Here is a 26,833-nt window from a genome sequence, read left to right on the forward strand (position 1 = left end):
TACCAGCAGGAGAGTGGGGTGGGACGAGGTATTGTTTCATGGTCTCTGTGTATATAATGTCTTCTGCAGTTTCCACTTATGCATCCGATGAAGTGAGCTGTAGCTCACGAAAGTTTATGCTCAAATAAATTGGTTAGTCTCTAAGGTGCCACAAGTACTCCTTTTCTTTTTGCGAATACAGACTAACACGGCTGTTACTCTGAAACTAAGAACCTAACTTTCAATATATTTGTAATTTGAATTTGCACTGTACATATACCACACAATCGTATGAATGATCAGTAGGATATGAGCTTTTTATTAATATATTACATGACACCTTTTAGAACACATTATGGCATTAGAGGGTTGGGATACACCAGGGGTTCTCAAACTAGGGGTCGGGACCCGTCATGAGGTCGTGAGGTTATTACATGGGGGGGGTCGCGAGCTGTCAGCCTCCACCCCAAACCCCGCTTTGCCTCTAGCATTTATAATGGTGTTAAATATATAAAAAAGTGTTTTTAATGTATAAGGGGGGTCACGCTCACAGGCTAGCTATGTGAAAGGGGTCACCAGTACAAAAGTCTGAGAACCCCTGGGATACACTCAACTGGTAAGGCCTGAAACCCATAACAACATACCAGTAAGCTCCTGCTCTTTTACACTGGAATGCTGTCAGGGTCCCAACCACCCTTTTCTGAACTCTCTCTAGAGATTGTCCAGAAATAAGGGTGGGCCTGGGTAGCCAGAAATGGTGAGAATGGATTTGCTACTTTTGCCACATCTGCCAACACAATATTAGTACAATCACCAGTAGGCAGTAGACAACTACATGCATGAGGTGAAAACGATTGTTTCTAACTGGTTATATTCTTGTCACCTCATGGTGTCAAGCACAGTACTGGAAAACGGTCCAGTTTGTCTCAGTTGTCCACCAAGTCGTGGCCTCTTTCCATATAGCAAGTAGTAGTAGAGTTTGTTGAGTGTGCCTTCATCCCCGCTCCCTCAACATTGAATGCTTCAGCAAGACAATTTGCAGTTCCTCCAACAATGAAGTCTCAAACCAAATCCTTCCCTTCACACTCTGCGAGTGTTGGCAATGAAGAGAATTATATTCCTTTTCCTCTCTTTGCATTTCTGCAGTGCTCTCTTACATCTATTTCCATGCCCCTAGTCTGTAGTGAGCCAGATTTGGGCAGAAGGGTATGGGTCTGGTGCCCTGGGAAAGATATCAGATGACACCTTCAGCTGAAATGTCCGGAGCACCCTCATGACTCCATTGTCAATGTAGTCCACGCAGCACTGCTCAGACTGACATTGCACCTAGCTGAGATAACCACCATGCTGACATGACTGATATTGGAAAAGGTTTTTTTTAACGGTGAAAGAAAAAGCAGGACAGAATTGGAGAGGAGCAGCATGGTTGTGCTCAGTGGAAAAACATTTAAAGGCAGTGAAGCAGAAAGGGAGATTTATGAAGAAAATCACACTGCGGTAGTGATGTGGGGGAGATAACTCAGTGAAGACGAAGAACAAAAGTGCTCTGTTCTGCACCTGCCAAGACAAGGAGATGCTCTAGCTCAGTAGTTCCCAAACTGTGCGTCGCAAACCCAAATGAGGTTGCACCACCAGCAGATGGGGTCACAGCAATCCCTAGTGTGGAGGGTGCCATTTTGCTCCACACAGCATGACCTTGTTCAAGATCACGATGCATGGAGGATGCCATTTTGCTCTACAAAATGGCTTCCTCCACACAGTGTGACCTTGCACGCACCATACGTATGGGATCACACTGTGCAGAGGACACCATTTTGTCCTCCATTTGGTGTGACCTATTCAAAATGGAGTCCTCCATGCTGTCTTGGGTCCTGACAGAAAAGATTTAATTGAAATGGGGTCATGCCAAAAAAAGTTTGGAAAACTCCTGCTCTTGCTACATTATACATCAGTGTCCTTAAGTGCCCCACTGATTCTTCAGCTCATACCCATCTCCAGCAACCTAATACACTACCCTACCATGTAGAACAGGATTCTAGACATCCCACTAATTGAGAATGATAGTTAAACCACACATAATTAGATCTAATTAGGACCCATTCCTAGAGTTAAACCCATTGATAGAGCTCTGGTTTGGACAGGGCGACCAACCAAACCAAAATGGTGTGTGATTTAATCTGACCATCTACACGACCAACCTCTTTGGAGAGTGGCTGTTTTTCTAGCTATTGCACATGCTTATGCAGCTGCATTGTGCTTTGAATAACTTGTTTATGTGGACACACACATTAGTGCCTAAGCAGATGTTCCTACCCTCACTCTGCCTTTCCAACACGCTAGTTACACTTCTTTATTTTTGGTTATTTCTCAGCGCACACTCAGTGCCAAAATATCCAAGACATGTTAGCATAAGGACTCTGAGCAAGCAGCTCTCATTCCATATTCTATGCCTCCATGTCTCACCTTCACAAGACAAACAGAGCTCCAATAAAGCAAGACCTGCAGCACCATCATGGTTCTAGGGGAGGGAGTCTCAAGTGCCTTGCCCTTCCCTTATTGTCAAACGAACATGTGTGGGGGGAGGAGAGGGGAAAAGGTTGAGAAGCACCTATTTTAGGGTATAAGGAGGATTCTAATTAAATATGGGAGACTCAAAGCAGTTTCTTACGTGGCATGACAGAGAATCAATGCTGTTTTCTTCAAGTGCTTGCTCATGTAAATTCCATTCTAGGTGACTCACAAGCAGTATCAACAGAGGTGGTCTCAGGGTTCACAGTTTAGTGGCTTGTAGTATTGCCCTACTGAAACCAGCATTGTTCCTGCTGGTAAGTGCATAATGGGATGTAAAAGTGTGGACAGATGACCAGGTGGCCACTCTACAAATGTCCTGGATAGGCACTTGGGCCAGAAAAGCTGCCTTAGAGGCCTGCACCTTGATCAAGTAGGGACAATCGCTTCGCCTGATCATAGCAGAAGCAAATGCAGGTGGTGATCCAAGAAAAAATTATTTGAGCGAACACCGGATGACCTTTCATCCTGTCGGCCACCGAGACAAACAATTGTGTCGACTTGCGGAATGGCTTGGTCCTTTCAATGTAGAAGGCTAGTGCCCTCCTGACATCTAGGGAATGCAGCCTACGCACCTCCTCTGACTTATGTGGCTTTGGGGAAAAGAAAGGTAAGAAAATGTCCTGACTTGTATGAAACTGAGAGACCACATTGGGCAGAAAAGATGGGTGTGGCCGCAGCTTGACCTTGTCTTTGTAAAAGACTGTACACAGTGCAGTTCTGAGGTGAGCACCCTAATCTCAGAGACCCGGCGAGCGGATGTTACTGTGACCAGCAAAGCGACCTTCCAGGACAGAAGGAGAGAGCAGGAAGCCAGAGACTCGACAGCACCAGATTCGGGTCCCACAGAGGAACAGGGTCCTTGACATGTTGGTAGAGGTGCTCAAGGCCCTTGAGGAACCTGGCCATCATGTCCTGGGCAAAAATGGACACCCTCGAGTGGCGGATGGAAGGCCAAATAGCAGCCAAGTGGACCTTGATAGATGAAAGGGACAGGCCTTGGAGCTTGAAATGCAGTAGGTAGTCCAGGATTAACTGCAGCGAGGCCCGCTCAGGCCAAATGCCTTTATCTAAGGTCCAGCAGGCAAACCGCTTCTATTTGGCCAGGTAGATCACTCTGGTGGAGGGCTTTCTGCTGCCCAACAGAACCTGTTCGACATCAGCCGAGCACTGCTGCTCCTGCTCATTCAACCATGCAGCAGCCAGTCCATCAGGTGCAGAATTGCCAGGTTCAGATGCAGAAGACTGCCATGGTTTTGGAACAGCAGGTCCGGCTGGAGCCGGAGCCGTAACGGCACAGCCACCGAGAGGTCCAGCACTGTGCCAAACCAGTGCTGGTGCAGCCAAGCCGGTGCTATGAGGATCACCTTCTCCCTGTCCTGCTTGATCTTCATGAGGACTCTGAATTAATAGTACTGGAAGGAAGGCATAAAACAGAGCCCCCGACCATGGGAGCAGAAAAGCGTCTGACAGAGAGCCTCTGTCGATCCCCCGAATTGAGCAAAAAAAGTGACATTTCCTGTTCTGTCTGGACGCAAACAGGTCCACTTGGGGAGTTCCCCACTTGTGGATGATGAAGCTGACCACTTCCAGATGGAGGGACCACTCATGACCAGATGAGAAGGCGCATGATCAGCTTGTCCTTAGATGCTGGGGTCTTAGCAGAGCCTGCTTCCTGGTGCAGCACCTGTGGTGCTGGTTGGCCTACTTGTTCTTTAGCTGCCAGGGCCGCTTCACGCAATGAGGGCCCTGGGAGAGACCGGGGAACCCTGCCGCTCCCTGGAGTCAGATCCCTGGTCAGGCTAGGGCAGGTGAGGGTCTGACCTCAGCAGTACCCCCGTGAAGCTCTGGGGCAGGCACATGGCCTGACATCAGTCCTTTGCCCAAAGCCCTTTTTCCTTCTGGTGCCAGGGAGCTCCTCTTCTTTTGCTGCTTCTTAGACACCGGTGAGGGGGAACAGTATGGGGCAGAGCCCAGTGCCTGTGGTGCACTCCACACCGAAGCTGAAGTGCTCGGCATGGGGTCCAAGTGGGAGAGCTCCCATGGAGGACAAAGCACAGCCTCCATGAGGCAGGCCCTCAAGTGGATATCCTGCTCCTTTTGGATTCTACATCGAAAGCTTTTAGATTCGACACTTGTCCTTTCTATGGGATTCCCCCCAAACACTTCAAGCAGCTGTCGTGGGGGTCACTGATGTCAAGCATGGTTTGAAGCTGGGAGAGCAAGGCATGCCCCGCTCCAGGACAAGTCCCAGTCGGGACTCACAACTATCAACTAACCTAACACTTAACTTAATGGCTGGCTAAGTACCTACAAACTATACACAAAGAAGATAAAGGCTGAAAGGAACCGCTAATGCTCTTGCGATCTGCAAGACAAGGTGCTCCAACCAACCATCGTGTGCGGTAAGAAGGATCTGAGAAGGCATAGGGTCGGCGGCGCCTAACAAACTGACGCATGAGTGCAGCATTCAAGGGGGCACCACAGCTGACCCTACAGATACCGCTAAGGCAAACGCCTCCAACAACTGTGCATGTGGGCACACACCCTAGAATGGGATTGACTTGTGCAAGCACTTGAAGAAAAATACAGCTCAAACAGAAGTTATGAGCAAAATTACTGGGTGATTACTCAGTGAATCCGTGGCCTATGGGATGCAGGTATGTGATCTCACTGGTCTTTTCTGGCCTCAAAATTTATGAATTTATACGAACACTTGAGATCTTCCATGTACATATGCAACACTAGATCAATTTATTAGACCTAGAAGAGTTTGAGGAGGCAGCCCTGGCTGTGGGTTCCCCCTCTGAAATGTATCGTCTCCCAAAATCCCACATGCAGATGTAGCCTGAGCGCTGGTTTTAGTTTATTTAGTTCTGATAAGAAAGGGGAGTCACATTAAATACATTGATCAAATTCTATATAAAGACTTGATGCTGTTTTAGCACAGATCAAACTGATGGGTTAGGGTCAGGGCCATGTTAATGAGCAGGAAGGACTATCAGGCAGGCACTGAAGAATTTACCCCTTCCCACTTTATAATAAATATTCATACACAACTTGCCCTGAACATCTCACTGGATCCCCAGCTCCTCTCCCGCATGAAAATAAGCACTATAAGTGACCTCCAGATGTGATGGATCTTTTCCTTTGTCTTTGGTCCCAATTGAGCTTCCCTGGGAAATGGACAACATTCTGGGCACTACATTTTTACCCTTAAATAAAAAACAAACCCTAATCAGTCACTGAGACCCCTGACCTATTTAAATCTGCATTACCAGAGTAAGAGAGGTTCATCAAAATCTCTCAAATTGAAATAAATCTAGCTTAGTAAAGATCCTTTTCCTAGCACCTTGCTGGGATGTGCTCTATTATTTAGCTCAAAATTACACTTGTACAGTAGCCAACCTCAGTTTGTGGTGACTTGAAATGAGATTTATGGGAATTAAACTGAAATGAACAATTGGAGCATCGGTCACCAATGCCAAATATTCTTTGTTTGAGATTATAATTGGAAGCCTACAGTTCTAATTCACAACCCCATTAGAGTAGACCGGGGTAGGCAACCTATGGCACACGTGCCAAAGGAGGCGCACGTGCGGATTTTCAGTGGCACTCACATTGCCCAGGTCCTGGCCACCTGTCTGTGGGGGCTCTGCATTTTAAGTTATTTTTAAATGAAGCTTCTTAAAAGTTTTAAAAACCTTATTTACTTTACATGCAACAATAATTTAGTTACATATTAAAGACTTATAGAAAGAGACCTTCTAAAAACGTTAAAATGTATTACTGGCACGCGAAACCTTAAATTAAAGTGAATAAATGAAGACTCAGCACACCACTGCTGAAAGGTTGCTGACCCCTGGACTAGACACTGAGGGCACTAAGTTTTCACCTGCAAGTTTCAAAAATCTCTTAGGTCGCAATACAATTGTAATACAATTCATATATACACAGCACCTTTCATCTCTAAATGCTTTACAAACTATGTACATACACAGCCTCTGAATGCAGCCAACTCCAGGGTGCCTGTCTGCTAATCAGCAGATAAATTAATGCACAGCACACTCAAGGTAGAAAAGAAAATGTTGGTCAAGGAGATCAGGGAAAGCCCCTTGGTCTTCAGGCATCAGATCTTTAATATGTACACACAGCAGATGGGACCTTGTTTTCAAGATTAAACCCACACCATCATCCCAGATCTCTCACAGTAAACCCTTCTTTTCCTCTGTGGAACAATGGTGTTTCTTACATTGGACTAATCAGGAGCTCTGAAAAAACCTTCCAGCAATGAACAGATGGATCTAACAATGATCTAGTTACGAAAACAGATCAACATTTGAGACTTGGTTTTTTCCAGAAGTTATCAAGGGGCAATTATACACAGTGCTCAGTAACACTGAAATTTGACAAAGGAATAAGTGGGGAAGAAGTGGAGGGAGAAGAATTGAGTCCACGTCTACTATGAAGTGTGTGTTTGAATAGACAAGGCTAGTTCAGACCTTGAAACTGGATTATATTCAGTCTCCTTTCCACCCATTTCCAGATGTTCCTAATTTTTGGCTGCAGGATGCCCTGTGCTTTGAGCCCGATTTTTGCTGCTATATTGCTGCATCATGCATAGCACAACATATCACTCTCAATTATGGTAAGAAAAAGGAGTCAAGAGGAATCCTGAGATCATACAAGGGTGTGAGTGTGCCAAGCAAAGAGTATGTCTTGACTAATTTAGTACAAAATTCCACTGGGAACAAGGCAGAAATATCTGATGTAATTTTGTATCACAAATAGTGCTGACTGCTGAGAAAATCAAAGGCCACCCTAGTAAGAACCAGATATAAAACTTTTTGAAGAAGTTTAGTCTGAGTGCATCTACACCTAGAAAGTCTTACATTCTAGGTTTTTTTTAAAAACAAAACAAGAAATCTCACATGCTTAAAAGGCTTAGTCAGGTAAAGTGACTCATTGAGCCTTTCAGACTGATTTAGAAAAATTAGTGTTTTGTAACCTTTTACTTAGAACCTCTAATCTAAAATGAGCAAACACACATTCAAAATTATATACATAGGGATCACTTCCCTTTCATTGAAACACATCCGTATTCAGAGTGAAAGTCAAGTTATTTTGAACAGCATTATCCAACAGTCACCAGGATGGGACATGAAGAATAAAGTTAAAGTTATAGGGGGAAATTTAGGGAGATGGTATGTAATTAGCAAAACTGGCATCTAGCCAGGACACTAGTTTTAGGAAAAGGTTCATGGTACCTTTAATAACCACTGAGGTTATCGCTTCTTGTTTTCAGTCTTACCCAAAAAATGGCACCACCCGCAGAAAAGTGATCCCCAGTACCGAGTGCAAGTATAGGTAGGAAGTTTGTACAGTATTATGCCAACTGCACAGATACCTCTGTCAGTGATGAATTAACTAACACCCAATATTGACCAGCCATACAGGTTAAATTTCCAACTTTCCACAACTTTGTATATAATTTCTTCCAGGTGTCTCTTCTCTCCCCACACCTTTTCACTCACACCAAACCGCATAGCCAATTTACAAGGTTCACAGCAGGACAAGGCTTCTGTGTTGTTTTTGGTCACAGTGCCATCACAAATGGACATTGTGAATTGGAAGCAAGCAAACTCCTCTCTCTACTGATGTCACAGCTTTAGTAGAATGTGGTACAGATTAGAGTCCCTGATTGTCACCACGGATCACCAACTGCTTGGAGAACCCATCAGAACTCAGTTGACAATTCTGTCAATGCATGAGGCAGAGCAGAATCTTACTAAAGCAGATATGTTGAGTCACTTTTCTGATCATGAGCACACTTGAAGCGCTGCTTGTGAAACAATCTGGGCAAGGAATAAACACGTTGAGCTCGGTCAGACGCTGATCTGTAGCTAGTAAACAACTCAAAGGAATTAAGACAAACATTTTAGAAAAGTTTTAACACGTTCCAGGCCATGCAGTTGTGCCCCCCCATAGGAAAGTTTCAAATTCTAAAGTATTTGGCCTTCGGTCTTATGCGTCACACCACTCGCAAGCCAGCACTGAATTACTACACATCATTATACTATTGGTTAGAAGCACTGAAGTGCTAGAAAAGTTTTTATAACATAATACAATAAAGTATGGGAACATTGTATTAAGAGCATTAGCTTTGAATTAGCATTTGAAGGAACTGTGCATTAAGCTTGGATTAACTAATGCATAATACTGACATTGGGTTAGATGATGTTACTTAGCAATTTATTGGACAAATGAAGTTCAATTTTTTTTATTAAGCACATTCCACGGTACAAAGCTTTAGATCATGAACAATATCTGTACAATTTAACAGTTTCAATCAGCTGTTCATACACAAACTTTCCAAACGGGTCATTGGCAAACATAATTACAAGTTAGAATTAGACTATCCCAGTGCTTTGAAACATTAATATAGCAGTAATGTACAATTGCTCAATTATGGTTAGCAAAACAAAGTCCAGAGTGCAGCCAGGAGTCCCAGGAGCCAAGTTCCTTGGGTGCCAATCACAAAGTCCACTGCTATGTTACACAAAGCACAATCAAAGAAGGTGAGACTGCATGTTCAAATACCATTATCTCCCAAGGAAAAACATGAATTTAATCTTACACATGCATAAAAAAGGACTCCATTCTTCATAAACAAATAGCTTTTTCTTCAGGGCTGCAACTGATGTCTTTTTTAAAAACAGTTTAATATTAAAGCTATTAGATGAAAAGGATAAAGTAAGCCACTTTCACAAACTACTGTCAAGCTTACCAAAAGGAGATCTTACAGACGCTTATCAAAACATGATATCTTCTGTACTTCATGAGGTTTGATGATCTCAAAGAAATAAATATCTTTGTAGTAACAAGTTAAAGGGAATTTCTAACAAACACTGATCCCAACAGCTCTCTCTCAATGGAATAGAGGACTAACTGTAAGTTGCACTTTTCTAACAGTTGAGTAACATCTGATGTACACTTCACTCTGAATATGCCTGACAAAGGTGGATGACATCTAACCATAGCTGTTGCACTGGAAGTTTAGTATTAAATCACTGGTCATCTAAAGTGTTACCGACATTCTTTAACTCCCCTTAAACAAAAAAGGGAAAATCTGAAACCAAAAAGTGCTGCCAACAGAAAACGAAATACACAACAAATGTTAGAGAAATGACTGGCTACATATTGGAGACAACATATTTCTCCCCCAGGACAATAGGTATATCTTACACACTCTTGGTTTTAGTGCATTTTCAAACTAAGCATTAAAGAAAACTACTGAAAACTGTAGTCATACATGGCAACTTAATAGGACAACACTATAAAGATGGCATTTATCAGGGTCTTGCTTTCACAAAGAAAAATATGATTAAATAAATGTGACTGTATAAATTAGAGACAGGAGAACCATGACAAAGTAAGAAGGAACTACTAAGACATTTCCTAATAAGGACATGCTAACAAAGAGAAATATTGACCATGGCATCACAACAAGGTCATAGTGTAACAGCTATGGGTAAGTGATCTTAAATTCAACTTTAAGTCTGGTCATCATAGTACTTCCTTGAAGGGGCCTCTACCCCACCTCAATTGTTACAAGTTACATATTTAAATAAATTTAACTTTAGCTGATGGCATTTTTTCCATTGAGCAGCCAAACTAATGCTATGGAAGGACATCTGTAGGCATGTGTGGTAATCTACCAATTTAAAAAAAAAAAAAGATGTTTTGTAAATACTGCGGCACAAAATATAAGATACAGAACATAAATTAAACTTTTTTTTAATTTTTAAAAAGTTTAGAAATTACATTTTAAAATATGTAGTTCCCATTAAAAAAAATCCTAATGAATACTGAAAACTTCCTTTTGCAGAGAAATATTTCTAGGTAATTCATATTAATCCCTTCAGTGCCAGTAGTTAGAATGTCCTGCTGCCAAGTGCTAACACATTTTGTATTAGTGTGTAGTGTCAGGAGATCCTGACTTCTAGCACCTGGAGGTTAAACTGTTTCGTACATTGTATCTACATGCTTATACAGTATTTGAAATTCTGAGGCAAGCACACATGGGAAGATTTTACGGTACCAAACATTAGGAAGGGTAGGACAGTTGTATTACAGGGCACAGTTAAAAGAAAAAAAAACGGTGCGATACAACTAGTTTAGATAATCTAGCCTGATTTACAGGTAATGTTTAAATTAAAAGAAATTATCGGTGCAGAAACAAGTAAACTGTAATCCAAAAATATTACTGATAGATTCAGAAATATTTCTAATAGTCCAATGTACACCCCTATCAAACAAAACAGGCTCTGAATTTGTCAGGAAGTCGAAAGGAGCATGGTGACTTTGAAAGCAAAACTCTGTACATTCTGGGTATGTGTTTGGCACCCAAATTTCACTGGAGAATATTTTTCTTTAAAGTCAGACAAAAGTGCAAAGCAATATAAATTAGGCCAAGTCCTTTCTTGACTTCTGATTTATTTCTGGAAAACAAGCCATCATAGTTCAGTTTATATGGACAATTTACACATGAAGCTTTGGATTTTTCACTGCAGTGAAGGGCAGGCTTCTGATTTTCATCTACTTGAAGTCAGTGAATTTGCAGTAAGTTCCTTAGAGGAGACCACTGGGGATTGAAGGGGAGCAGGAAAGATTAAGAGAGATACAGAATTGTGCTGTTTTGCATCTACACAGCATCTATAACCAATTCTGACTTTAGCTGCGAATCAACATCTTCAGGCATGTAGTAGCCAGATATCCAGTAGTTCAAGATTGTGGAACCCTGAAAAAGATAAAGACAAGCTGAAACAATGGAAACTATAATCAGGCCAAATATAATCTATTATTTGTAGACATATGTCAGAAGCTATTTGGTATCCACCACAGAACAACACCCCTAGGCACTCTGAGCGCACATGAAGGCATTAGCCTGCTAAAATAAAGAGTCTAAATATGCCAATCAGTATAGCACAGACTCCTTAGAACAAAAGTGCTAAAGGGACCAGCGTTCCTTTAGAATGATGCAATCAGTACAGGGTACATCTACACTGCAATTAGACACCCACAGTTGGCCCATTGATCAGGGTCTCAAGCGCCTACATCGCAATTAAAGAGAGCCTTAGCCTGAGCCCTGCAAGCCAGACTCAGCTGGCATGGGCCAGACACAGGTGTCTAATTGCAGAGCAGACATACCCTTAGAGGTTCAAGAGGTGACAATACCACCACTATAGGGCATCATTTTAATTCTATTGATTGTGGAACCTGGACCATACTTTAAATCACATTTGTAAACGGATTGGGATTTGCACCCTTTTAAGCTTTTGAAAATTCGGCCCGATAAACATAGCAACTTTGAATTAAACTGACCTTTTCCTTACATGTGATATAAAACAAAAGTCTTTGCTAGGTCTTTAGGGGCAGACTGGCAGGGGAGGAGGAGAAAGTGTAGTAGTTGGCACAACAGGCCTCGTTCAAGGTTAAAACTTACCTTATGGAATTTCAACCTACTCTTAACACACCTCAGGAAACAACCTCCTCTTCTCCACACCACACAACACTATACAGAAGTCACCTAAATATTATCCATTTTCATTACAAATATACATACGTTATATCTGGTTGGATTGAATTTTTAATCATAGGTCTAAACAGTTGCATTGGGAAAATTGGCTTGTGAAACCATTCACTTTTTTTTTTTAAAATCAATCTAACCATGTAAACTATCCTTTATTCTATTTTAATAGGACTATTAAGTTCAGTTACTTGTTATATTTATACATGAAAATGAGACTTAATGATCTTGAGAAATGAGCCCACAAATCAGATAATTAGAATATTTCCACAAGAGCTACCTTTTCACACAGTTATATGATTACACTGTTTGATTAAATAGCTTTTCCAAACTGAAAATTCTTACTGTAATTAAGCTTAAAATAATTAAATCTAAGGTTAAATTTCACTTTCCATTCCCAAAAAACATGCTGCAGACTTTGATGAACTGCTCTATTCATGAGACTTTCATAGCTGAAGGTTTAAAACATCTTTTTTCCCCCAGTGCTTAAATATAAGAATATTAGACTATCATATGGTAACAATTTTTATCATGTTACAATAAACAAAAGGAATTCAACAGAAGGCAATAAAACTTTCTTATAACCCCCTGCCAGTGCTGTCAAAAATGATTCACTTTGAAGAGGCATACACATTCAGAGACTTATAAATATGGGTACAAAGCTTCTTTTGAGAACGCAGAGACATACAGTGTTTGGGAGCATATACAATTGTTCCATTAAATATAACAAAATACTGGATATTTTACAGTGATATATTTTATGTAGATTTGTTTTTGATTTCTGATTATGAAAAAATTCAGGAAAATGACAGTGTGGTTTCCAAGAAACAATTACATAACTACCAAGACTAGTCAACTACAAGGATATGCAGCTTTGCATGTTTTCAGTTCGCTGTGTAATAGGACAAGTCAGACATATAAACTGCTCCAAACCGTGTTAAATGTATGGAATCTGCAGGGAAGTTGCTAACAGTGCCAAAAACAGTTCATTTTGCAGCAACAAATCTTACCGTAATCAAAGTGAGTTTGCAAGTGAGGGGGCAAGAGAAAGAGTGAAAATAAATCATGAGACTGGTGCACTACTGACCAAATGGACTAAAATGCATAGGAGTGGATTGAAATAAACTATACTGGACTTTTAAATGCCTATGTATTTATACTTCTGACTGGCATGAAAAATATGATAGTGCTTCCATGATTGGAAGGTAATATAACCCTCCCAATCATATTTCAGCACAACCTTTAAGCCATTCAAAACTATCTATACCTTGTTGTGGGGAAAATATGTAATTGGTACATGTCAGCTGGTGGATTTTTATTTTGTCACTAAGAAAGTGAGGTTTTCCCACCAGGTAGATTGTTCTAAAGGCTTCAATCAATCAGAAAAAAGGAAATTGTTTGGGGAGGGTGTAAAGCACATGGTTAGCATTTGCTGTCTCCCAAATACTGACCCATGAAACCTGTAATATGAAAGTTGTCCTGTTTATGGCGAATGCAATTCCTTTAGGCTTGATCCAACTCCCATTAAAGCCAATGGTAGTTTTTATCCATTTTAACAGGAGTCTGATCACATCCTTAGAAGCACAACCAGTGGCAACTTTAGGTAGGCCAACACCATCACTGAAGGCACTGCAGTAATATTGCAACAATTCAAACAAATATGAATTTTCAAACACTGTAAGCCATAGGTGGGCAGTGCTGAAGGAACTAGCTAATAGGGGTTCTGAAACTGCCCATTCTCCTGGCCAGGCTGACATTCCTTTTAAGCTTGTTGCCGACTTGGTACACAAAATGAATTTAGCAGACAGACCTCTGGTCTTCTCCTTTAAGGAGAGTATAAACGGCCAATAAGGGAGTTTTATGCATGCTAACCTTTAGCTGTCTTGCAGCACAATTCTTAATTTCTCAAAGCTTGTTCATGTACTTCTACAGTTTCCTTTAGCCAACACTTAACTTTTTCTATATTACAGTGTTTAGATGATTAATATTATTTAGAGTGGAAGTTAACAGAAGATAGATGTACTCAAATTAATGAATGGTGTAGGAAAGGTAAATTAGCCACTCCCATTTAGAGACTGCATAATTAAAGATTGTGTGGGCAACCATGAAACTGACATTTCTTAATTCAAGTGACTGATTTGCAACCTAATTTTCTAACCTTTTTTAAAAAAAATTTGCTCATTTCTTTGAGGTTTTTTGTTTTCTTTTTTTAAGGAAAAGGGTAAACAATTAATAGCCATGCATTGTCAATGGAGCTTGAACACTGAGCCTTCAGCACTGCAGCACACACTGCTACCCCTTGAGCTACAGGTCTGTAACAGGAAGCAGGAGACGGCTGTTATTCTACAGGGGATGGACTGCTGGCTCCTGGGTGTTGAGGAAGCCCAGCCTACCCTGGCCCTCTTTCTGTCCTCCTCCACTCAGGGGGTTGAGGGAGCTCCAGACCAATCGGGTACCCCCAGAGGAAGGGAAATGGGTCACTGGGTTCAGGTGGATGGAAGGAACCAGCCTCTCTCTCTTTGGAATTTCATGAGATCTGTTATTAGTTTAATAGGCTGCCAACATTTTCCTGAGGCATGCAAGTGGGAAGAACTTCAATTTATAATGATTTACATCTTAACAAACACAAAATGGAATTTCATGAGGCAAAGAAAAAAGACATTTCACTAACAAGATGACTACCCCCTAGAAAATATCAAAGGTCTTCTGCAAACAATGAAATAACTTGTGGAACTCATGGTTACAAAATATCAAGGCCATGAGCTTACCAAGACTTAAAGCAAGAAGAGACATTCATATGGAATGCAGTGTTGTTATAGTCGTGTTGGTCCCAGGATATTAGAGAAGCAAGGTGGGTGAAGTAATTTTTTTTTTACTGGACCAACTTCTGTTGTATAGCTCGAAAGCTTGTCTCTCTCATCAACAGAAGCTGCTCCAATAAAAGATATTACCTCACCTACCTTGTCTCTCTCATTTATATGGACGAGACTACTCAGTTACATTTGATAGGAAAACACTTTTTAAAAGAGATAAAACCTCATGATTTCGGGCATAAGCCACACTACTACTAATCACCTCTAGCATGAAAAAAAATTGCCCCATGGGCAAGCTTACTCCATAACTGTACTCTGAGGTTTCTGATCTTCCTCTAAAGCATCTGGTACTGGCCACTGGCATCAGAGACAGGATATTGGACTGTATGGGCTTCAGGTCTGACCTGGTAAGGCAACCTCTGTTTCCAAGTCTCAACATTCACTACTATATATACAGACATTCCCCGGGTTATGCAAGACCCGACTTACGCAAATTCACACTGACGGAAAAAGTTCCATAAGCCCGAAATAGCTTTTTCAAGTTGCGGAAATATTTGCATAATGTACAGGTATACGTTTCCAACTTACGCAAAATTCAAGTTACGCAAGGCTTTCAGGAACGGAACGATTGCATAAGTTGGGGGGGGGGGTCTGTAGTATGAAGTGCAACTGTTGGCAACCACATGAATGACATAAGAAAAATACTCCACTGGTCTAGCAAATGGATCTACAGCAGAGTTTTTACCCAATATACTTAGACAACTAAATACATATTGACTACTGCAGAGAAATGGAAACAGTCAAACTTCATGTGAGTCTCTTCTGATGGCTTCAAACTCTTCCTAACATGATGTATTTTATCCTTTTGAAAACATTTTTTTATTACTTGTGGTTATCACAGGGAATTGTCATTTATGATGAATATTTGTCAAAATGGCATACATCTCAGTTTACTGGAGACTGATGGGCAGTGCTGGCTAGTCCCAGAAACAGAAAGATAAAAGCCTCAATGAGGAGCACAATCTAATTGAACTCTAAAAGTTCATAGAAAGTTGTGGCCTGTAATGTGCAAGAATACTTTTTTCAATGTTACTGTAATTTACAGGTTTCAGAGTAACAGCCGTGTTAGTCTGTATTCGCAAAAAGAAAAGGAGTACTTGCGGCACCTTAGAGACTAACCAATTTATTTGAGCATGAGCTTTCGTGAGCTACAGCTCAAGCATGCCTCCATTACATAACAGTTTCCACATGAAGCATTTTAAAGTGCTATAGATCATTAAGGCTCACAGCACCCAAAGAAGGTAAAAGAAAATCTTGGCGTACAGGTCACTTTATGTTCTCTGACAAAGGGCAGATCTGCTCAGCAAAAAATCTCTCATCTCCATACTACTAATGTAGAAAGTGGCATTATGTGACATGCCCAAATTCACACAGAGTCAGCAGAGCAGCCCAGGAAAGAATCTGAGTCTGGAATATTGAAAAGTGCTTCATGTTGGCCTTACACTGCTCTCCACTGAAATAAAGGGTTAAACTCACAGCAACATCAGGACAGCTCTGAGTACTTCTGAAAGTCCCAACTCCCAGTGCCCTCGGTCTAGTTACTGGATCTGAGGTTCCTCACACACACTACGTGATAAGCTTTAGGCTCTGAAAGAATCCTCCCATTTCTAACCAGAAAATGTGCAGGTAGGAGGCACAGCATACTTGCCAAAAGTATCTAATAAAAATTCTGATGGACGGTCGTTAAAATTAATGGTAAAAACATAGGTTATTTTTAAATTGTAGAAACTTTTAAACTGTGTGACAGTTTAGAACCTTTGGTTTAACATCACTCTCAGCAAGGTGGATAAAAATTACTGATTTTTTTTTTTAAATTTAAATGGATTTTTTTTTAATTTAAATTGGATTTTTTATGATAAAATGCTTTTTGAAGGAAAAAACCTATCTAAAGATAGTTTTAACTAAGATATACCTTTGAGCTATAATGTCTCAACATGGAATAGGGATAATAAATTCTAATTCTATAGTATGAGACAATATATTCATATAATGTTTAAGAAAAGTTTTGTAAGTGAGTTCCAGTAGTTCATGGATTAGGGACTCAATCTTATGGGGTTCCAGGGACTTCTGTATAGATTATTTAGGTTAATCTTTCTATCTACCCAATGGGACTCAGTGCTCAGTCTAGAAGATAACACTGCAGTTCTCAAACTGTGGATTTGTGTCTCCAGAGATAACATGCTTGTTAACAGCAAAAATGTTTTAAAATAAATAAAATAAATAAATAATGTACAGAGGTGAGAAATAACAGACCTCCACTCTATTGTTCCTCTGCAAATTTGTGTACACAGAGTCAAACCCTTACCTCTCTCTAAAAGTGCAAAGTTTCAAAAAGTTAAACTAATACAAGATTGCTGGGGGCGGAATAGATCTGGACAAGGAGAGGAAGTCTGGAGATAAATGTGAGAAGGGAGGGACAGGCAGCAGAAACAAAAGTGAAACTGTTTGAGCAGCATATTCCAGAAGTCTTGAGGTCTTTGAGTATAGGCTTCATTGATTTGAGAACTCCCATACCATTCTCTCACTAGAAAGGAAAACCTATAATGGCAGCAGGCCATAAAAGAGACCCAGTTTGTGAATAGTTTAATGAAGTTCCTCTACCGGTGGGTAAGACAGGCATGCGTGCAAAAAACAAACAATGCAAGAAAGAAATGCAAGGCCTGGTTGCCTGAATGAAACAACATCAGGAGAAGTGTTCCTTCTCAGGAGGAAGCTGCGTTGAAGGTGATGAAAAGAACATGTCTGAACATGCAGGATCTTCAGGTTTGTAAACTTTTTGATTACATACTGCTTTCTTAAGGGCTGCCTGTCTTCCTTCTGGATTATTCTCAAATTCTCATGTTTGAAGAAAAAATATAGTTGTTACTCTCCGGTACTATCATTTTAGATGCAGTTGTGATAAATAAAGAGCTGAAATAGGCACATCATCTTCCTTTTACAATTTCACCTTTAAAGTAGTACTGAGTGTCAGTGAATGCAATGAGTAATACTAAATGAGCAGCAGTATGGTAATAATAATTAAATAACTGCATTGACTTATGTTCAGGAGAATCCATCCTCAACATACAGGATTCTGAAGACTATCCACCTTCAAGATCACCATCACTTTCTATAGTGTTAGTCACATCATATATGTCACATAGCCACAGTATATCACCTGTAGCAAAAAGGAAAACAAATCTCCATCATCTAGAAACAACCATAGATAAGTTTGTAATAAGAACCAGCAGATTACAAAAAGAGGTAACTGATGAAAAAATTGCCCAGTTTGTTTATGTAACAAACTCTCCTTTCCGTATGATTGAGAACCCATGCTTCATTAACATGGTTCAGTCATTAAGACTAAGATACAGTCCACCCAACAGAGCAGATGTCGCAGGCAATTGTTGGATGAAGTGTATGAAAAAAACTGAGCAGTGTGCAAAAGGTCTAGAGGGTAAAATTTTTAACCTGAGTCTTGATGGGTGGAGAAATGTCCACAATGATCCTGTTGTATGTGCTTGTGTGACAACAGAAGAAGGGAATGTCTTCCTTACAGAAACAATTGATACATCAGGAAATGCACACACAGCAGAATACTTACAAGAAGTAGCAGAAAAAGCTATAACAAACGGTGAAAAAAAATTAAAACGTCTAGTATGCAGCTTGGTCACAGACAATGCTGCAAATGTATCCAAGATGAAAAGAAATTATTTAGAAGAGAGTGGAGCGAGTCCCAAGCTAATAACATACGGTTGTAGTGCTCATTTGATGCACCTCCTTCAGACTTCAGTGTTCCAGAAACAAAGGCTAATGTTGAAATTGCAAAATACTTCCGTAACAACCACTTTGCAGCAGCTGCTCTGAAAAAATTGGGAGGAACCAAGCTAACTCTCCCACAAGACGTGCGATGGAACTCAGTAGTGGACTGTTTTGAGCACTAGATCAAGAACTGGCCTAATCTGATGACAGTTTGTGAACAAAATCGTGAAAAAATAGATGGTACTATCACAGGCAAAGTTCCTGACATTCGGCTTAAGAAAAATGTTGAACACATGCTGAGTACCCCGAAGCCTATTTCTGTAGCCTTGAACAAAAGGCAGGGAAATCGCTGTTTTATTACTGATGCTGTTGAAATTTGGAAAGAACTGAGTGAAATCTTAGAGAGAGAAATATGCAATGACAGAGTTAAATTACAAGCATTTAAAAAAAAGGAATGAGACAAGCACTTATCTCCAGCTCGTTTTCTTGCAAATAATCTCAATACTCTGTACCAGGGTCAAACCTTAACTGCTGAAGAAGAGCTGGCTATGACATGGACATCCAGCGATCATCCCTCCAGAATGCCAACTATAATAAACTTCAGAGCTAAGGGTGAACCATTCAAGAAATATATGTTTGCTGATGATGTTGTAAAGAAAGTCACACCAGTGAACTGGTGGAAGTCACTTAGGCACTTGGATTCAGAGACTGTTGCAGTGATAATGTCACTTTTAAGAGCAGTAGCTTCTTCTGCTGGTGTAGAAAGAATGTTTTCTTTCTTTGGACTAATTCATTCCAAACTGAGAAATTGTTTGGGACCTGAAAAAGCAGGAAAGCTTGTTTTTCTTTTTCAGATTATGAACAAACAGGAAAAGAAGGTGAAGACGACTGAGTTAGCTGCAGAAGCCAATATATTAAGTTTCTCATGTTGATCTGGCTGACATAGTCTATTTAATTTTTGTTTTGTTTTTTTAAATTTCATTTAACTATTTTAGTTCAAAACAAACAAAAACAAATCTGATTTTAAAAAACTTGAATGTTTAACTAAATTTAAAAATTCATATGCTTGTTTTGCTAAAATATTATATGTTTGCTGTTGAAGAAAAAAATCTAGAATACATAATGTTGTTGTTTTAGTTAAATAAAACAATTTAAATGTCTGTCTGGTGATGTTCTCCTCCTAATACAGCATGGCAAGAAAATCCTCCAAATATTAATGATTAACCTGTTGAATTAGAGATAGCTCATCTCCCAATGGCTTCATAAATATACGCTTCAATTACCTTTGGTAAATGCAATATCATTTTCTGATATAGCTGTAAAACTAATCTGAAGTTTTCAAAATAAATCACTTAAAAATTTACAGTGTGTACCTTCTAAAAAATTAAACCTACATCTATCTCTGAGTTTGAAGAAAATATATTAAGGTTATAACAACCAACAAGAATGCACTTTTATGTAGAAATCCATGATTAAATCGAGTCTTCCTGACTAGTGGTCTGGTCTTCACTGGGGGGCGGGGAGGGAGGGAGGGAAATCGATCTAAGGCCTGCTCTACACTGGGGGCGGGGGGGGTGGGGGGAAATCAACTTAAGATATGCAACTTCAGCTATGAGAATAGAATAGCTGAAGTCGACGTATCTTAGGTCGACTTACCTCATGTCCTCACGGTGCGGGGTAGACTGCCACCACTCCCGTCGACTCCACTTCCGCCTCTTGCAGCGGTGGAGTACAGGAATCGACGGCAGAGTGATCGGGGATTGATTTATCCTGTCTACACTAGACGCGATAAATCAATCCCCGATAGATCGATCACTACCCACCGATCCCATGGGTAGTGTACACATACCCTAAGTTACACAACTTCAGCTACGTGAATAATGTAGCTGAAGTTGATGTACTTAGATCTACTTACCCCGGGGTCTTCACTGCGGTCAGTTGACAGCTGACGCTCCCCCGTTGACTCCGCCTGCGCCTCTCACCCTGGTGGAGTACCGGAGTCGACGGGAGAGCGCTCGACAGTCAATTTATCGTGTCTAGACTAGACGTGATAAATCGACCCCCGCTGGATCGATCACTGCCCGTCGATCCTGCGGGTAATGTAGACAAGCCCAGTGATTTAAATCAAATCCAGCCTGATTCTCAGTTTGAGATTTATGACAACTGAATATCTTTTTAAACAACCTAGTTGTAAATGTGTTGCAAAAACATAGCAATTAGTACATCAACTACCTGATTAGAGGCAGGAGGAACAGCAGTGAAGATGTAGAAGATGAGTTAGATACTATGATGTTTCAGGCTTTAAGCATCAAAGCCTGATACCACAACACAAAGGCTTCCTGATCCAAACAGCAGCAGCATCAACAGCAGATACATTGAGAGAACTCAGTGACAGCTGATATATAAATTACTATGACCAGCACCAGGCAAATGACAGTGAATACACAAGTACAGGAGACATTAAATACAAAAGAGTTTACCTTATGAGGCTAGTAAAGTGCAGACTGTTATCTGGAGATGTAAGTGTATGTTCTGGATGGAGAGCGTGTCTCGTTCTGGGCACTGGGTTGCACATTTAAGAAATCCCAAATCAGAATTGTGTCATCGTGGGAACTACTAATGATCTGAAATTCATCAAACTGGAGTCTAAACACACGTCCTGAATGTTCCTATAAACAGTAAGAGTTCAGTTAGTAGGCCAGGAGATGGATCATCTTTCACTAATTTCATACTCAAACACTCATTTGGACACACAATTGGAAATGAAAGTTTTGACTTGCTGGTCAAGGTTCATACACAGGTCTGAGAAGAATTACTGCTATTTAAATATTGCAGCAAATACAGTGGCTTCAATATAAAGTTTGCGTAGACCATGAATTTTACTATGAAGTTGAGAACCAGAAAGAGAAAGGCTGAGAGAACTACAAGTAAGCTGGACAGACTGCCAACTGAGAGTAAGCCACTTAAACAAAAAAAGACTGGCTAGTGCTGACAAGCTGTCAGGGTTTATCTGCTGCACAAAAAGATTTTGTATGTTAAATAGTGCTGCTACTTAAAGTATTGTGCAGTCCCCATAAGCTACTTCCTAAGCCATTCCAGGCCCAATTATTTGTAAAAGTAGGCAGTGTTTCAATATGCGCTCTTGAGAAAGAATTTTAAAAGTGGCCCCTCCAGGAACTCTTCGCAGAAACAGCAATACCAAAATGGCACCAGGACTTTGCACTAGTACAGGACCCTGCAAAGGTCTGTGCTTGGCCCTCCTGATCCACCATAGTAAGTGATGGCATTGTACCTTTTTAAAACTGTTTGAAGGACTGGCCAAAGGTGCCATACTGATAACCCAGTGACCAGAGTCTGAAGTGAATACATACAGTAATTGAATTATACTCAAAGAATAAGAGGTCAGTGGAGTCCCCCTGCCCATTCCATACTTGATCTCTATGCCAAGACTGCTGATAAGGGAGCCAATTACAGTTTTAGTGCTGTGGGCTCTTCTGCAGGAAGTGGACAAGCCAAGATCATTTCACATAAGCCATCAAATAGATACCATGTAAGCAATGACTTCTGCTCACTACTGACTCGGACAAGGTTCAAGCTTTGAATCTGGAGATGAAATGCCCTGTATATTCAATGACCAATACAATAAGCTACCCATTTCCCTATTATTGCCATAAATCAAAGCCTTTATTAAATTAAAAAAAAAAATCTAAGGTAGCCACTTAAAATATGGTAGTAGTCTTTGAAATTATTAGAGTTCCTATGGTAATCTCACCACAAGATCCCCTCCCTTCCTGCATCTATTCTTTCCATTTTTACAATTAGGAGAAAGGGCTAAGGAAGGCTGATAGTATTGCAAATTGTTTCCATTTAATAGAAGTCCATTTATTTAAAGCCAGTGGTACAATATTTATATGATATTAAAATACCACCCCAGGAACCAGAATGATTTGGATGCAATGTCATATTGATTACATTTTTAGACCATTTGAGAATACCAAGCCAGAAGAGCTTAACAGCTCAATTTTTCTTCTATGCTCAGAGTCAATAAGAATTCAGTGCACAATGCAGCATGCCCAATCCTCTTCATTTGTTCCCAGCTTTGGGAACAGAGCAGAAGTTGCGGAATGCACTAAATTTCTTATCTACCTCAAGACACTCGATGCATTTGCAATAAAATTTAACATTAAAATGTTCACTTTTGCCAAATATAAAATAGTATAATTGTGCAAAACCCCAAATGTATCAATGTTTACATACCACCAATGTACGCAAGCATAGTGTGCTAGCTGGGGCACGAGGGTCAAGAGCAGCTTGCAAGTCCCAAACTTTAATTTTGCTATAAAATGAAACAAGAGCATAAACAGGATTATTCATTTCTGCATCTGAGGAATATTTTGCATATGAACTTAAAACTGAGAAGACCTCAAACTCTAGCATACTACCGATGAAATGCTGGGAGAACAGCCCCTGGGAATCTATTTAGGATTACAGATCCCAGGAGAAGGGTAGAATCAAAATAACCAATTCAAGTTGAAAGGAGTTCCTGACTTGCCTTCAACAGACCTATGCTGTTCACTTGAACTACAATTCAGCCCAATACCAGAGGTGACAAGCTAACAAGGAGAATAAAAGCAATGGGATAATCCATGTCCCTGTACAGTTTCCTTGAATTCACTCAATGTTAGGCCATTTTCCTTTACAGGCGGCTCCCTGATGCTCTCATAGCAGCCCCACACCACTAACTTTAAGGCTCCTATCAGAGAACAGAAATATTACAGCCTCTCTGCTGGACTGTGTTGCTGCAATTTCAAAAGTGTGCGTGGCGCCTCAGAATACAGTTTCAGTGCTGGTGTCTAGTAAAAAGGCGGACAGACCTGTTGGGAAGTAGGGAGTTTTTCAAGGAGTGATGTCTATGGGGAGGAAACCAAGTGAAGTGAAATGTCTATTCACAACAGACACTACTTAAGACAAGCTATTTGCCCATTCTAACCAGCTTGTGCTGTACAGCAAAGCCATATAAACTTGATTAGTAGAATACTTAATTCTGCAGGGACCTAGAGCTACCTACCTACCCCTATGAACAGAGTTGAAGAGGCCTAAAACAAGTTACTGGAAGGAGCTGCAGAATAAAACAGAATACATAATATTCAAAGGCTACATTCAGGATATAGGTAGTCTGCATTATTGAAATCTACAGGAAGTGGGCGACACCCAGGTTACATGTAGATCTGTCATAACCAGATCACTTAGACAGCAGGATGCAAACCAAAGGAGAATCCTCATTATGTGTGTTAGGGATGAGAACTTTCAGAAATATGCTTTACTAGGAGATACATGAATAACTTTCTCAAAGCATGTTTGAAGCACGTACCCGTCATAGGCTCCACTAACAATTCTCTTGTTATCAAATCTGATGCATCGAACCAGTTCTTCATGGCCTTCTAGTACTCTTAAACAGGCACCACATTCAATATCCCATAACCTTAAGAAAACAGAAGAAATGGATCTTTGAGAAACTCTTGTGTGACACTAGCGCTCCAATCCACTTACTCATGCTGCAATTTCCATTTGAATATAACCTTTATTGGTTCTCTGAAAACTAAAACCATACTACATTGCAAAAAAGTACATCTGAGGCCCCTGTACAGAGTCCCCAGAAGGGAGACACTGCAACTCAGACACATTCCTAGTCAGTCTGCCCCACGGAATTGTATTGATCATTTTTGAAATTAAATGCATTTTAAAAGTAAAGGCTGGAAGCTTGTGACTATTTCAATATAAATGAATTTTATTGCTGAATCCATCTCCCTTTTTATTCTGCACATAAAGCCATGTGTATCAGAGGTATATGTAGTAACTGAAATGACCTGGTGCTTTAATTGGACTTCCAATTTCTCCAATGATCTTCAGTTCAATAGACTGTATTAAGATTTGTACATTACATTTTTAGATGCTGACATAAGCCCAACAGTTTGTGAGCTGCACTTGCTTGAGTATGTGTTATATATTACCTGTTCCCTCCTCAGCAATGGTTGCCTGTTCTAATGTTGACAAGACATATCAAAAGCTAAAAGATTACTGTGCTATTAAACCGTAGGGCAGGTTCAAGAGACCTAGAAAAAAATCCTTTTTTAAATTTGCAAATGCACATTCTCTCCAATATGCTGTTAACAACTGTCTTCCACGCACCTAATGGTGTTGTCTGACGATCCACTCACAACTAGTCGATCCCTGTACTGAAGGCATGCAATGCCACGCTTGTGCCCATTTAGAGTACGAACAAACTCACATGTGCTTGTACTCCAGACCTGTGGAGAAAATTAAAAACATTCAATTTTGAGAGAGCTTGAGGTTTTATAAGTTAAACAGAAATTATGTTCAAACTTCATTAAAAAAAATCAGGACTCTGAAGAAGTACTTTGAGGGGAAAGCTGAATGAAAGCTTAGACTGAAAGCTCTTCCGTGGCTAGGACCATGGTGTATTTTGTATTTGTACAATGTGAGTCACAATGGGGCTCCAAACCCAGCTGGGTCCTCCCAACACTGCTATAATACATAAATCTGTTCAAATTGACTAAATCATCATAAATTTAAAATATTAAAAACGTTTAAACTTTTTGTAAAGCAATTAAGCATTGCTCAAGTAATTTTAGAATTCTGATTGAATTTAAATGTTGGCTGGTTAGTAATCAGATCACAAAATAACCAGCTTTGACACAAAAGACTAGTCTGAATATCATTAACCTATTTTTTACCATTGACATGGCCAACAATCTACCACTTATTGAAGACAAGACCAGACACACTTGACTTGAGGCTGAGAGAAGAGCGGTTGGGGGTGGAAACACAAGGATCAATGTTAAATGAATTGTTTAGAATCCTTGTGCATTTTTTTTAAGAAGTTGTACTTAAAGTTGTAAAGGGTCTAATGGGTCATTTCCATAAGAATACAGTACCTTTGGCAGGTGTCAGACATAACTTTGCCACAAAAAGCTCTTAGCACAGTTTAAATCAGTTGTGGTTCTAGGGAGGGAAGGATGGAAACATCTTTGTTGTATAGTAAGTCTGGGGTAACTACGATGATCTGGTGATCTTCAAACACAGCATTTTAATCCCTCAAACATGGCAAAATTTGGTTTAGTTGCGGAGAAGGTATGATGGGGAAAGGTGGCTGCCTATAAATTTCATGTCTAGAACAGGATTGCCAATTTATAGAAAACACAAATGATTCGGAAAAAAAGCACAGAAAAGTACCATGTTTAATTTTCTAGCCAATTTCAAGACCTAATCGTGAGTAGAATTTAAGTTTTTTATAACTTTATGACAGAAGCCTCAAAAAATGTTACAAGTCAAGTTATTTGCATAAAGGCTTTAACATCTAACAGGAAGTGATAGATGAGTGATGAAGAAATAGCCACAGAACTGCTCACATACACATTTGGGAATTGGATTTTAAGCACACATTCAACAACTCTGTTTTTTTGAAGTGGAATTTTTAAAACTTTTAGGCACACATCATTCATTTTGATTTGCAGTTTCCTGAGTAAACAGAGCAGGGCTCTTTCTTCTAACTTACTTTAATGGTCCTGTCACCTGATGCAGAGACAATATACTTGTCATCAAAGTCTACAACATTAACAGCAGCACGATGGCCAACCAACACACGACGCAAGGTGATATCAGTAGGTGATGCCATATCCCAAACAGCAATGGACCTGTCCTTTGAACATGTCACCATTAAGCCATTACTGAAACGCAGATGAAGCACTGCCTCGTTGTGATGAATCAGTGTGTTCAGAACTTCGCCTGTGTTTACATCCCAAACTCTAGTAGGGGGGGAAGAAAAATGAAATTTATCCTGAATTAACTGACATGACTACACACATTACAAACAGGAAATGTTCGCAATGAAGAGTGGTCTGCTAGTCTGAGGGACAGCCCTCCTCAACCATTTTATCTCTCTGGCTGCCCAAAGTTGCTAAGTCTCATGGCTTGCTTCCAGAAGTCATTTTAACAGACAAAGAGGCTTATGTATAAAGGCCACAAATCAAGCAAAGGCTGACAATGGATTACACAGAGGACT

At 40.2% G+C, this 26,833-nt stretch overlaps 1 protein-coding gene across 4 annotated transcripts in view; it reads right to left on the reverse strand.

Annotated features, from left to right (window-relative positions):
- Positions 1 to 8,811: 8,811 nt before the first annotated feature.
- The window catches only part of FBXW11 (F-box and WD repeat domain containing 11), a 125,665-nt gene continuing 107,643 nt past the window's right edge, over positions 8,812 to 26,833 (reverse strand). For all 4 annotated transcript variants that reach the window (XM_084635726.1, XM_084635728.1, XM_084635727.1 and 1 more), the window contains 6 exons: positions 26,327 to 26,576; positions 24,940 to 25,058; positions 24,122 to 24,232; positions 23,008 to 23,086; positions 21,231 to 21,419; positions 8,812 to 11,347 (listed from right to left, as the gene is read on the reverse strand). In XM_084635726.1, coding sequence (XP_084491852.1) covers positions 21,258 to 21,419; positions 23,008 to 23,086; positions 24,122 to 24,232; positions 24,940 to 25,058; positions 26,327 to 26,576 — 721 coding nt within the window. In that variant the 3' untranslated portion in view covers positions 8,812 to 11,347; positions 21,231 to 21,257. The remainder of the gene's footprint in view (positions 11,348 to 21,230; positions 21,420 to 23,007; positions 23,087 to 24,121; positions 24,233 to 24,939; positions 25,059 to 26,326; positions 26,577 to 26,833) is intronic.

The sequence above is a fragment of the Lepidochelys olivacea genome, assembly GCF_965140295.1.
Source record: "Lepidochelys olivacea isolate rLepOli2 genome assembly, chromosome: 8".
Classification (NCBI taxonomy): domain Eukaryota; kingdom Metazoa; phylum Chordata; order Testudines; family Cheloniidae; genus Lepidochelys; species Lepidochelys olivacea.